Genomic DNA, 13,582 nt, shown 5'->3' with positions numbered 1-13,582 from the left:
TGTGTGTGCATGTGCGGAGGGATGGATAGGTGTTTGGATCGATGGATGTGGATCGACGGATGGATAGGTGGTTAGACATTTGGGTAGGTGGATGAGTGAATGGATGTTTAGGTGTTAACGATGGGTGCCTAGCCTAATATTTAGATGGATGGATGCATAGTTAGACACGTGGGCAGATATCTGGCTGCACAATTGGATGGGTGAATAATAGAGGATTGGAGGAATGGGAGGGTGGTCGGCTATTTAGATGAATAGATGTTAGCATGAATAGACACGTGGAAGGATGGATGCACAAATAGGTGTTTGGATGATGAGATAACACTCTCGCAGCACATGGTGCAGATGTGCCAAGGGTGAAATAAGGGGCATAAAGTAATTTGCCAATGCCTGGCACGTCATGGGCATTCTAACTCACTAGAAAGGACACCGCTTTTTCAGACTGAAAGACCTTTCTTCTGACCCTTGCCCTACCATGTACTGTGTGACCTTGAGCAATTACCTCGCCTCTCTGCACTTCAGTTTGCTCAACCTTCAAATGAAGTTAAAATACCCGCTCCAGAGGGTTGCTATGAAAATTCAATGAGCCGGTGTATGTTTCAGGAGGAAATATCTGCACACTTCCTTCTGGGGTACAACTTGAGAGAGAGAATTCTTTTACCCGAGCATGGGGTAGAAGTCCTTCCGCTCAATCTGACTGATCCAACCTAAGTCACATGCCCGCCCTGGAACCAATAGCTGCTGCAGGTACTGTCTGGGTTGGACTGACCAGGCCCCCCCCCCCCCCCCCCCAGAGCTGGGACCAGGCCATCTTCTCCTGAGTCACTGTTTACACGAAGGAAAGGAGGAAGGGAACGGTTTGGGAGCTGCTGTGTTCAGATCAGATGAGAGACGATGCTGATGCTGAGCGGGTGGTGGGTTGGGTGACCAGTGGGCAGACTGCAACCATGTTAAGGGTGTAGAAAAGCCATGCTTTGGAAGCTGCTGTGATGTTGGTGGAGAGGTGGAAGGATTACAGTATCCACGGGGACAGGGACCCCGAGGGAAGTACAGGCTGATGAATTAAAATCAGGCCGTGTTACCTTTGGAGTGTCCGGGAGATTCAGGGGGAAAGGTGGTTGGATTGGTTTATCTGGGGCTCTGGCAAAAGGTCAGGGCCGCAGAGAATGAGAAGTAATCAACGTCTCCGTCTTATAAACCCATGTGCCCTTTCAAACGTGAAATCTTATCTCTAACTTCAGTGGTATTTAAAATGTCTCAGCGCATTAAATATAATGGTTAAGAACAATCCAACTGACTTGCAGAACTGAGTCGGCTTCCCAGCTGACGCTGACGGCCATGGCAGGCGGGTTTGATGGGAGCTCCTGTCTCCCACCCCTTTGGGGATCCGGACTCCTTTGTTATTCCCTCGTCATGGCTGCACCGGTGGGCACAGTCCGGGCTCTGTTTTCTGGCATTTTCGCGCCGCCATTTTCACCGAAGTTATCCCATCTGCTGGCAACATCACTGGCAGGCAGACGTCTAGACAGTGGTTGGTCATCTCCTGAGTCGGGGAGCTCACTACCTCCTGAGACAGCCTCTGACCAAATGGACATTCCTACCTGCGAACTCCAGTTCGCCCCCCGTGGCTTTCCTCCGCTGGGTGCAGCTCTACCCTCAGGACCAGCACGGGGAGAGTACGGAGCTGGGTGTCTCTCTATGCCAGGCCTTTGAGGGAGCAGCCAGGCTTGCCTTCAGAACGCTCTCTTCTTTGGACCGGCTTCCGCAGCCGGAACCTGGCTTCCAGTATCCCATTTTGACCCTGGAGGGGAGGGACTGATTTTTCCCGAGAGACACTTCCGGTTCTCCTTAGCTCGGGCGCTTCCGGTTGCCCTGAGCACAGTACTTCCGGTTCCCCCGTGGGGCACTTCCGGCTCCCTTTTCCAGGCCTTCCTGTGTTGCCTGTGGAAGTCGGCCGGGGTGGGGGCTGAGACTGCGAATCCGGGGAACGTTTGGGCAGGGGTTGCCGAAGCCCAGGCAGAGCTGGGAGAAGGGCAGGTGCCCCCAGGCGGTGCTGGGCGTGGTTCTCCCTGGGCCCCGGCTCCCCCTGCTTGCTACTCCCAGAGATGCGGTGGGCTCGCGCCCCATGGGGCTCCCAGGCCAGGCTGCCCGGTTCGAATCCCACTGGTACCACTTTCTAGGTGTGTGACCTCGGGCCGGGGTCTGGCGTCCCTGTGCCTCGCTTTCTTTGGTGCCCTTGTAAAGTGGAATAAGGATAACGGTGTCCCCCTTCCCAAGTTACTGGGCGGTGTGGGGAGGTAATGACATATGGTGTTGCCAGCAGGCCTTGGGGATAGAAGCGGCTCGTTGAATGTTAACTAGGCGCGTTCCTATTATTCTCTGAGGTCTCTCAAATCTCTCTGGAACTCTAGAACTGATAGCCCTTTGACCCCTGATGGGAAATGTTGCAAAAGACTTAAAACAGCGAAAGGGGTGACCTTTACAGAGGCTGTTGGCCATTGTTTACGAGACAGAAGCCTTTGTTACAACAAGGAAACTGGAGCGGTGGAAATCCAGGCTTCAGACGTTGCCGGGGAAGGAAACTGTTTCGGCAGAGTGTGCGGACTTTCCTCTCACTGCAGAGGCGACGCTTTTGGCGGTGCGCAAAGTTCACGTTACTCAGTACTCCCTGCTTCACACGTAATGAGCTCTGTCTCTGGGAGGCTTTCAGATAGACTGAAGGCAGCCGGCGTGGGGGGATTTTAAACAGGGTCCCCACATGCAGCTATTGGGAGGCTTTTGAGGGAGGCAGCGCTGGGTGTGAATCGTGTCTGCTTCGCTATGGTGAAGGCCCCCTGCATGTGGCTTGGCACGTGGCTCTGCCCTGTGAGGAGGTGGCCGGCCTCGCTGCAGAGCCAGGAGCCTTGTCGTTGTCGTCTGCGGGTCCCCGGCCCCCGGCAAGGACTTTAGTGAACACCTACCGAGTCATTCCCCCCACCACCCCCAAACCAGTCATGCCCTGGGGGCCTCAGTGGTAGCGGGGCGGCCAGACCCCCAGGCCCTTCCTCTGATCCCTCTCCTGGCCCTCGTTTTGCAGACATCGACGAGTGTGAGAATGACTACTACAATGGGGGCTGTGTGCACGAATGTATCAACATCCCGGGGAACTACAGGTGCACCTGCTTTGACGGCTTCATGTTGGCCCACGATGGACACAACTGTCTGGGTGAGTGACGCCGCCGTGCCCTGCCTGCGAGGCTCGCCCTGCCTGTTCTTCGGCTCCAGCGTGCGGTGCTGGGGGCCGTGGGAAGTCTCGCCCCCTCCCCGCCCTGGTTCCTGGTATTGCTTTGCTACGGCCGCCAGAACAAAATAGCATAGACCGGTAGGCTCAAACAACAGCAATTTATTTTCTTACAGTCCCGGAGGTTGGAAGTCCGAGGTCAAGATGTTGGCGGGGTTGGGTTTTCTGAGGCCTCTCTCCTTGGCTTGCAGACGGCCACCTTCTTGCTTGTGTTCACACGGTCATCTCTGCATACACGTAGCTGGTTTCTGTCTCTCTGTGTCTCTCCTTTTTCTGTGTGTGTCCTCACCTCCTCTTATAAGGGCACCGGTCTTCCTGGAGTGGGGCCTGTCTTCACAACCCATTTGTAACTCAATTACCACTTTAAAGGCTGTGTCTCCAGATAGGTCACATTCTGAGGCACTAGGGGGGTTAGGGCTCTGACATGTGGATTTGGGGAACACAGTTCAGCCCGTAACAAGGAATTCTTCTGTATCTCCAGATTCTCCTGGTTCAGACGCATACGTTTAAGCCAGTTATAAGAGTAATACAATAAAATTGGGAAGATGTAAGAGAACGGAAAGAATTGGAAAATGGCTTAGTCGCGCTGGTGCGTTTGCTTGCCGCCTTCTCTGCACCCAGCTGTGATTTCCTGTGGTGGCAGTCAGGTGGCCCCTTTAACATCATGTGCACCTCGGGTACTCTCAGCCTGGCCCCTGTGCTCACCATTTTGTGGTTGCCTCATAATCTGCTAAGTTGACTAATAACCCGGGGCTGCCATAACGATGTGCCACGCTGAGTGGCCGAGACGACAGAAACGTGTTCTCTCGCAGGCTGGAGGCCAGGAGTCTGAAGTCAGGCTGTCAGCAGAGTTGATTCCTTCTGAGGGCTTCCGAGGAGAATCTGCTCCAGGCCTCTCTCCTAGCTTCTGGTCGCTTCGGGCATTCTGTGCTAGTCAGTCACGGTCTCCCCGTGTTTGCACATTGCCTCTGTTCCATGCGTGTCTCTGTGTCCAAACCTCCCTGCTTTATACGGACACAGTCATATTCCCATGACCTCATCTGCAAAGACCCTATCTCCGTTACGGTTCCACAGATGCTGGTCTTTAGGAATTCAGCATCTTTTGGGGGACATAATTCAACCCATCACAGAGGTGGCTTGCGGTCTGCAGCAGGAACACCATCGTGGCAGGAAGCACAGGGTCTCAAAGCAGAGGTACCTGTCCCACAGGCCCTCTTCTGCGACTGGCCACTGGAGTGACACAGGGCACAATGGCTAGAGCTGAGGAAGTAAGACCATGAACTTGACGGGAGCGTGGCTGTGGATACATTATTACTGTCTCTGGGTCTCGGTCCCTTGTTGGTGGCGGGGGTTCCAAAGGGCGGCTTCCTCACAGACCCTGGTGAGCAGGAGCTGACATGATGTCCTGATGCTGAGAAGCATGCCCGGCACGGAGTTCTCCATTCTAGTCGCTGTCACTATCGTCACAACCTCTGAGCCTCAGTCTTCCCCACTGTGAAATAGGGACAATTATGCAGGTTGTGTGCAAGGACGAAATGACACGGTGAAGTGGAGTGATCGGCGTTTAGCACGTGCAGATAATCAACAAGCAGGCATTACCATTCCTCTGGGTGACTCAACCTCCCTTTTATGCTTGGCAAATAAGATCGTTTGCTTATTTCGTTTGCTTGTTTTCAGCAACCGAGGCTGGAGGTGATTCTGGGCTTAAATTTATGTTTTCTTGGGCGCCTGGGCGGCTCGGTCAGTTTAGCATCCCACTCTCGGTCTCGGCTCAGGTCATGATCTCACGGTTCGCAAGTTCAAGCCCCACGTCAGGCTCTGCACTAACAATGCGGAGCCCGCTTGGGATTCTGTCTCTCCTTCCCTCTGCCCCTCCCCGGCTAGGGGCTTGCTCGCGCGCTCGCTCTCTCAAAATAAGGAAAGAAAGAAATTTTTTTTTTCTTATTTGTTTAATTGTTGCCTTTAACAAGTCTTCCCAGGAACGGAACCACTGGGTCAGAGGGTCATTTGGATGTTTTTTTGGCTTTCGATGCAGAACTCGATGAAAGGGCCCAGCCGACCTTCCCCTGTGCCAGCGGGCGTGGTGATGCATGGCACAGGAAGTGTGGCGTCCCCGGTGCCCTGGAACTTTTCCTCTCCGTGGTGTATTAGCTGTAGATTTCCCTGCCTGTTTCTGTTTAATGCCTGCTGGATCTCAGACAAACTTGTTATGGGAAACAGATCTGTGAACACGTAATTACACCCAAAGTAAGTGCCGAAGTGGAAGTCTGGACAGCGGGCCGTTGAAGCCCAGATGGGGCCTGTGAGGAGCCTCCCCTGCATCGGGCGAGGGTGGGGTTGGACACGGGGTGACTCCTCAAGCGGGTCCTGCAGAGGTTAGAAGGCCACTTGCTGGGACGAGGGCCCAGCCTGGGCAGAGGGCGGGGGGGGGAGGGGGGTGGCAGCTGGGCTCAGGGTGGGTGGCAGGCACGTCAGAAGGCTGCAGAGGTAGGCAGGGCATTCGGTTAGATCGGAAAGACCGGGGCTGTCCTGTAGGACGTTTATTGTGCCAGACCCCGAGTTAGGTACCATCCGAGTGCTGTCTCGTTCAATCCTCCCAAAGCATAAGCCCTTACTTTTACCAGTCGTCTGCCACTTTCTCAGATGACAGTCAGGCTGGTTTCGTTAATTGACTAGTCCGGGAAGGCAGAGCTGATATCTCTGCGAGACAACAGGGAACAGCACCCTGTGGCCAAGGTGACGGACCTCGGGGACCGCCAGTTCCGGGCTCAGATCCTGGCTCTGCCAGTTACCAGCCGTGTGCCCTTTGGCCAGCCACGTCGCCCCCCTGCCTCAGTTTCCTCACCCGTAAAATGGGATCCATAGTCCCTGTCTTGTAAGGAGTGAACGGGATCGTGGCTATAGAGCGTCTAGCAGAGTGCCTGTCACCGAGGACTCCAGACGTCACGGGCGTCGATCCGCTGACCGACTTTCAGAAAGAGATTCATTGAGGTGGGCCCGTGGAGGCCAGAGCCAGCCACACGCACTCCCTGGGCTGTGTCTGACCCGTGGGGCTCCCCTCCTGGTCACGGCGCTCGCACCTGCGCAGGACCACGTGTCTGTAAATACCCTGGTTCTGGACGACGGCACGTTCGCCCAGTGCCTCCCATCTAACGGCAAAGTCTGGGTGGGTTTATTTTTATTTTTACAACATATTCTCTTCATGCTGGTTAATTTCAAGAACTGGTAAGACTCCCCCCACCCCACCTCCGAGCACAGATTGCACCTTCGTACGGCTCTAACTCACACATATGGCAACCGAGAAAAGGCTCTCTCTGTGGCTCCTCTCCTTCTGGCTGAGGGCGGAACCTTCCCAACAGACTTGTTTTTGTTTGGGCTTTTTCCTTCTCAAGACAAAACTCTGGCTCTAGAGAAGTCAGACCTTGGTTCCAACCGGCTGTTTCCCACACCAATCACGTGACCTCGTAGAGCCTCAAATCCCTCATCCGTAACATGCCGTGAGGGTTAAGTGTCCGGTGTGTGTCGGGATGAACGTTGGCTGAAACACAGAACGCTACAAGAGGAAGCTGGGCTTGGAGTTGGAAGATGCAGGCTCAAGTTCCGGAACCACCGCTCAAGAGTCAACGGTTTAGGACCAGCTCCTCAAACCCTGCAAGCCCCATTCCCCTAACGACAACGTAGGTCCCCGTCTCAGAGGGTCACCGTGACAGTCACGTGCAAAAGCACATACGGAGAGCTGCATGTACAGATGTCACACTTTGCACAGGTGCTGCATGCTGTTGTCATGGCGCGGTGGAGGTTTCAAACCGGCAGCCCGCAGTCGCCATCCAGCCTGCAAGCACGTTTGGTCCGTCCTCCCAGTGGTTTTGTAATCACCACTGTCGCCATCATCAGTCAATGGCTTGTGAATGTTTAAAAAACGAGGGCTGTCGGGGTCCCTGGAGGGCTCAGTCGGTTAAGCGTCCGACTTCGGCTCAGGTCACAATCTCGTGGTTCGTGAGTTCGAGCCCCGCGTCGGGCTCTGTGCTGACAGCCCGGAGCCTGGGGCCTGCTTCGGATTCTGTTCCTGTCTCTCTGCCCCTCCCCTACGCGCTCTCTGTCTCTCTCTCAACTATAAAAAATAAAACATAAAAAAAACTTGAAAAGAAATCAAGGGATGTCACAGAATAGATCACACATCAGGCCACAGAACAAGCCTCAACAGATTCTAAAAGATGGAAGTCATACCATGCGTGTTTTCCGACCACAACACTATGAGACTAGAAGTCAACCACGAGAGCAAATTCTGAAAAGACCACAAGTACTTGGACATTAAATAAAATGCTACTAAACAATGAATGGGTCAACCAGGAAATAAAAAAAGAAATGAAAAAGTACATGGAAACAAATGAAGATGAAAACACAACAGTTCAGGGGTGTCTGGGTGGCTCAGTCGGTTAAGCACCTGACTTCGGCTCAGGTCACGATCTTGCAGTCTGTGAGTTCAAGCCCCACGTCAGGCTCTGTGCTGACAGCTCACAGCCTGGAACCTGCTTCGGATTTTATGTCTCCCTCTCTCTGCCCCTCCCCTGCTCATGTTCTATCTCTCTCTCTCAAAAATAAATAAACATTAAAAAAAAAAACAACAACCGTTCAAAACCTTTGGGATGCAGTGAAAGTTCTAAGAGAGAAGTTTATAGCAATACAGGTGGTCTACCTCAAGAAGCAAGAAAAATCTCAAACAACCTAACCTTACACCTAAAGGAGCTAGAAAAAGAACAACAAATAAAAACAAAACCAGCAGAAGGAAGAGAATAATGAAGATTAGAGCAGAAATAAATGAAATAGAAGCTAAAAAAAAAACTCAGTAGAACGTATCAATGAAACCAGGAGCTGGTTCTTTGAAAAAATAGTAAAAATTGATAAACCTGTAGCCACACTTATCAAGAGAAAAAGAGAAAGGAACTAAATAAATCACAAATAAAAAGGAGAAATAACAAACACCACAGAAATACAAACAATTATAAGAGAATATTATGACAAATTGGACAATCTGGAAGAAATGGATAAATTCCTAGAAACGTAGAACCTAATGAAAATGAGAGCAGGAAGAAATAGAAAATGTGAACAGACCCATTACCAGCAATGAAATCGATTCAATAATCACAAAACAGCCAATAGACAAAAGTCCAGGGCCAGATGGCTTCACAGGCAAATTCTACCCAACATTTAAAGAAGAGTTAATACCTGTTCCTCTCAAAACTATTCCAAAAAATAGAAGAGGAAGGAAAACTTCCAAATTCATTCTATGAGACCAGCATTACCCTAACACCAAAACCATGTAAAGACACCACACAAGAAAAGAGGACAGCAGGCCAACATCTCTGATGAACATAGATGTAAAAATCCTCATCAAAATACTGGCAAACCAAGTCCAATATGACATTAAAAAAAAGAAAAAAGCATTCGCCGTGATCAAGTGGGATTTATTCCTGAGTTGCAAGAGTGGCTCAGTATTCATAAATCAGGGTGCCTAGGTGTCTCTGTCAGTTAAGCGACTTGGGATTCTCTCTCTCCTTCTCTCTTTGCCCTTCCCTGCTCATCTCTCTCTCTCTCTCTCTTTCTTTCTCTCTCAAAATAAACAAACATTTTAAAAAGGCACTGCTTTAAAAAAAATTCATAAATCAATCAACATGATACATCATGTCAATAAGAGAGTATAAGAACCATCTCATTTCAGTAGGCACAGAAAAAGCATTTGACAAAGTACAACATCCATTCATGATAAAAACCCTCAACAAAAGTTTAGAGGAAACATACTTCAACATAATATAGGCCAGGGGTACCTGGGGTGGCTCAGTCAATTAAGTATCCAACTTTGACTCAGGTCATGATCTCATGGTTCATGAGTTCGAGCCCCACATCTTGGCTCTGTGCTGACAGCTCAGAGCCTGGAGCCTGCTTCAGATTCTGTGTCTCCCTCTCTCTCGCTGCCCCTCTCCTGCTTGCGCTCTCTCTCTCTCTCTCTCTCTCTCTCAAAAATTAAAAAAAAATCATAATAAAGGTGATATATGAAAAACCCACAGCTAACATCATCCTCAGTGGGGAAGAACTGAGAGCCTTTCCCCTAAGATCAGGAACAAGACAGGGATGTCCACTGTCACCACTTTTATTAGACATAGCACTGGAAGCCCTGGCTACAGCAATCAGACAAGAAAAAGATATAAAAGGACTCCGAATCCAAATCACTATTCACAGATGACATGATACAAGAGACAGAAAACCCTAAAGGCTCCACCAAAAAACTGCTAGAACTGATCAACAAATTCAGTAGCATTGCAGGATACAAAATCAATCTACAAAGGCCTATAGCATTTCAATACACTAATAACGAAGCAGCAAAGAGAGAAACTAAGAAAACAATCCTGTTTACAGTTGCACCAAAAATAATAAGATAGCTAGGAATAAACCTAAACAAAGATGTGAAAGACCTGTACTCTGAAAACTATAAAACACTGATGAAATGAGTTGAAGACGACACAATGGAATGGAAAGACATTCCTCCTTCTGGGTTGGAAGAACAAATATTGTCAAAATGGCTATACTACCCAAAGCAATCTACCGATTTAATGCAGTGCCTGTCAGAATACCAATAACATTTTTCACAGGAACTAGAACAAACAATCCTAAAATTCGTATGGTGCCACAGAAGACCCCAAGTAGCCAAAGCAATCTTGAAAAAGAGAAGGAAACCTGGAGGCATCACAATTCCAGACTTCAAGTTATTACAAAGCTGTAGTCATCAAAACAGTATGGGACCGGCACAAAAATAGACACATAGATCAATAGAACAGAATAGAAAACCCAGAAACAAACCCACAATTATATGGCAAATTAATCTTTGATAAAACAGGAAAGAATATCCAATGGGAAAAAGGCCATCTCTTCAACAAATGGCGTTGGGAAAACCGGACCACTTTATTACACCATACACAAAAATAAATTCAGGATGGATTAAAGACCTAAATGTGAAACCTGAAACCATAAAAATCCTAGAAGAGAGCACAGGCAATAATGTCTCTGGCATCGACTGTAGCAACTGTTTTCTAGATAGGTCCCCTGGGGCAAGGGGAAAAAAAAGCAAATACAAACTCTTGGGACTACATGAAAATAGAAAGCTCCTGCCCAACAAAGGAAACAATCAACAAAACTAAAAGGCATCCTACAGAATGTGAGAAGATATTTGCAAATGACATATTTGATAAAGGGTTAGTATCCAAAATACATAAAGCACTCACACAGCTCAACACCCAAAAAACAAACAATCCAATTAAAAAATGGACAGAAGACATGAATAGACACTTTCCCAAGGAAGACAGCCAGATGGCCAGCAGACACATGAAAAGAAGTTCAACATCACTCATCATCAGGGAAATGCAAATCAAAACCACAATGAGATACACTCACACCAGTCTGGATGGCTAAAATCATAAACACAAGAAACCACAGGTGTTGGATGAGGATGTGGAGAAAAAGGAACCCTCATGCACTGTTGGTGGGAGTGCAAACTGGTGCAGCCACTGTGAAAAACAGTGTGGAGTTTCCAAAAGTTAAAAATAGAACTACCCTGGGGCGCCTGGGTGGCTCAGTCAGTGAAGCGTCTGACTTCGGCTCAGGTCATGATCTCGCGGTTCGTGAGTTCGAGCCCCGTGTTGGGCTTTGTGCTGACAGCTCAGAGCCTGGAACCTGCTTCGGAATCTATCACTCCCTCTCTCTCCGCCCCTCCCCTGCTCATGTTCTGTCTCTCTGTCTCTCAAAAAATAAATAAACGTTAAACAAGAATTGTTTTAAATAGAACTACCCTACAGTCCAGCAATCAGACCGAGTATTTACCCAAAAAATACAGAAACACTAATGTTTATAGCACCCCTATGTTTATAGCAGCATTGTTTATAATAGCCAAGATACGGAAGCAACCCAAGTGTGCATCGATTGATGAATGGGTGAAGATGTATTATGTATATACAATGGAATATTATTCAGCCGTTAAAAAGAATGAAATCCTGCCATTTGCAACAACATGGATGGAGCTAGAGAGAATTGTGCTAAGTGAAGTAAGCCAGTCAGAGAAGGACAAATACCAAATGATTTCACTTATATGTGCAATTTAAGAAACAAAACAAATGAGCAAAGGGCGGGGGGGGGGGGGAAATGAGAGAGAGAAAGCAAGAAACAGACTCAACTATAGAGAACAAACTGATGGCCACCAGAGGGGGGAGGGGATGGGTGAAACGGGGGGGGGATTCAGGAGTGCACTTGCCGTCGTGAGCGCCAGGTTATTAAAATAAAAACTTAGAAACCAATCAACCTAATAAAAATTAAAAAGTCAAAGAATGTCCCATAAAAGTCGTAATTTCCAGCGTCGTTCCTGCTCGGCCACATTCACCCAGCCCCTGACACTGTGGGGCTTGGGCAGGAATACAGACGGAGGCCTGGATGCCACATGGCTATGTATGTAAAAGTTACAAAGCTTCAAAGCTGGAATATAATCCCTCTCTTCTGCCTTGAGCGATACTCCTTCCTAATGACCTTTGGAAGGCTAGACTGGAGTTTAGAATCCGGGAGTCCTTGAAGCTTCACGTCATCGAGCGGCAGTGGAATGGCTGGCTGCGTCCCCACACCACGGGGAGCCTGAAGACACGCTAACCTGAATGTTCAGGCTCTGGCCGTTTGCTCCCACACCACCTGTCCTTTCTCCATTGCTTGGTCCTAAGTGTCATCTGTCCCTTTGAGAAAAGATTTGGGGCCATTTGGGCAGGGAATTTTAGGGTCTCAAATACCCAGAGTGTGGTCTAGAAAGGTGTGTGTGTGTTCAGGTGCACATGACCCCCTCTGGACTCCTTACTCCATAGGGAGGGCTGCAGCCACAGGAGGGGCACAGCAGGGACCGCCCCCCCTACCCCCCCCCCCCAAAGCATGAGGCCCAGCACAGGGACATCTCTTGCCCACGTCTCAGCGTGGCGAGATTTGCCCGTACGTCACTCGAGATTTGCCAGAGCCGAAGCCCGGATGCTGTGCTGCGGCTGCCCTCTTTGGAGGGGGAGTGTACTTCCTGTTTGCTACAGTCCTCACCGTGCCCTGTTGCTGACAATCAGCAGCTTTAGGCATTTAATTACCTGCTTGGTCTCAGTGGGAATTGTGCTCGTGCTTCCTGGTGAAGCTGCCAGCACAGGGCCTGCGCCCGGTGGGTGCTCAGTGGTTCTGGAGGCTGACAGAGTTGTTGGAAGGTTGTCCGTTCTCACTGCCTTGCGTAGTCCTGACCATCTCTAGTCCGTCACCGTGAGCCCCACTCACGGCCCGTCGGCCGTCAGGGACAGTCAGGCTGGTTTGCACCTCCTGTTTTTTGGTGTGTAGGAGTCTGGGTCAGGAGTCTTGTCCAGCCGTAACATTCCTCTCTCAACCACCACTGAGCTCCTTGGGGATGAAGGCTGGACTAAATCCTGATCAGCAGAGTATGAAAAGCATTCTGACTTCATTAGGAGAAAGGAGGCTGATGGCTTACGGGTTCCTTTCTCGCCTGCGTTTTCACAGTTGAACCTTTTCTTTTGAGCAAACGAGGTTATTTTTTTTTTGTGGAGATGGCTTGCCTGGGAGGGTGGCCAAATCTGCCCTCTGGGGAGCAAAACCCTCTCTCTATTTGACATCTTTATTGAGGAATTTCTCAAATATAACAGAAAATGACACCAGAGGGATTTGAAACCAGGATGAGATCCTTGCTCAACCCCAAATGCCTGCTTTTAGCATTGTAATTACTTGAAATAGCAGTAGTTCTGTTTGAAAAATATTATTCCAAACTCCATGCAGTTGGACATGAGAGCAATATTTAGGCTAATAGAATAAGATGTTTTTTTCATCTTAAATTAAAACCAGCAGTGGATAATTTTTCCCCATCTCCGCAAAGCAAGGGCCCTTTTTCTCCAAAGCCACTCGTTCACTTAGCCAGATGTTTTCTTTGACCCCGGTCTTTACCTTGACTTACTGAAAAATACGTTTCTCAGGTTGCTCACAGTTTGAGTTTTGAACTTGCTTCTCAGCACTTTTTCCCCTGCTGAACACAAGCCATCTGTAGCCGGGTTCCGCAGAAAAGCATCATTAACGACATCACTCCTTTCCCATTAATGCTTATTGAGCACCTACTCTACGCCTAGCCTTGTGCTAGGCAGGCAGTTCCACTTAGGCGGGATGAGGGAACTTTGCATGAGTCTCCACCACGCGCCCGGAGCGGTCCAGGATATGGTGTTCCCGTCTGTCACTTGGTCCTCGTGG

The 13,582-nt window shown here is 49.4% G+C and overlaps 1 protein-coding gene across 3 annotated transcripts in view; it reads left to right on the top strand.

Moving 5' to 3' along the window:
* SCUBE1 (signal peptide, CUB domain and EGF like domain containing 1) overlaps positions 1-13,582 on the top strand; it is a 134,792-nt gene that overhangs the window by 17,982 nt on the left and 103,228 nt on the right. For all 3 annotated transcript variants that reach the window (XM_078449374.2, XM_078449372.2, XM_078449373.2), the window contains exon 3: positions 3,074-3,202. In XM_078449374.2, the coding sequence (XP_078305500.2) occupies positions 3,074-3,202 (129 nt within the window). The remainder of the gene's footprint in view (positions 1-3,073; positions 3,203-13,582) is intronic.

The sequence above is a fragment of the Panthera onca genome, chromosome B4 (assembly GCF_046562875.1).
Source record: "Panthera onca isolate mPanOnc1 chromosome B4, mPanOnc1 haplotype 2, whole genome shotgun sequence".
Taxonomy (NCBI): Eukaryota; Metazoa; Chordata; class Mammalia; order Carnivora; family Felidae; genus Panthera; species Panthera onca.
The sequence above is the reverse complement of the archived record's forward strand: the minus strand, read 5'-3'. Positions and strand labels throughout refer to the sequence as shown.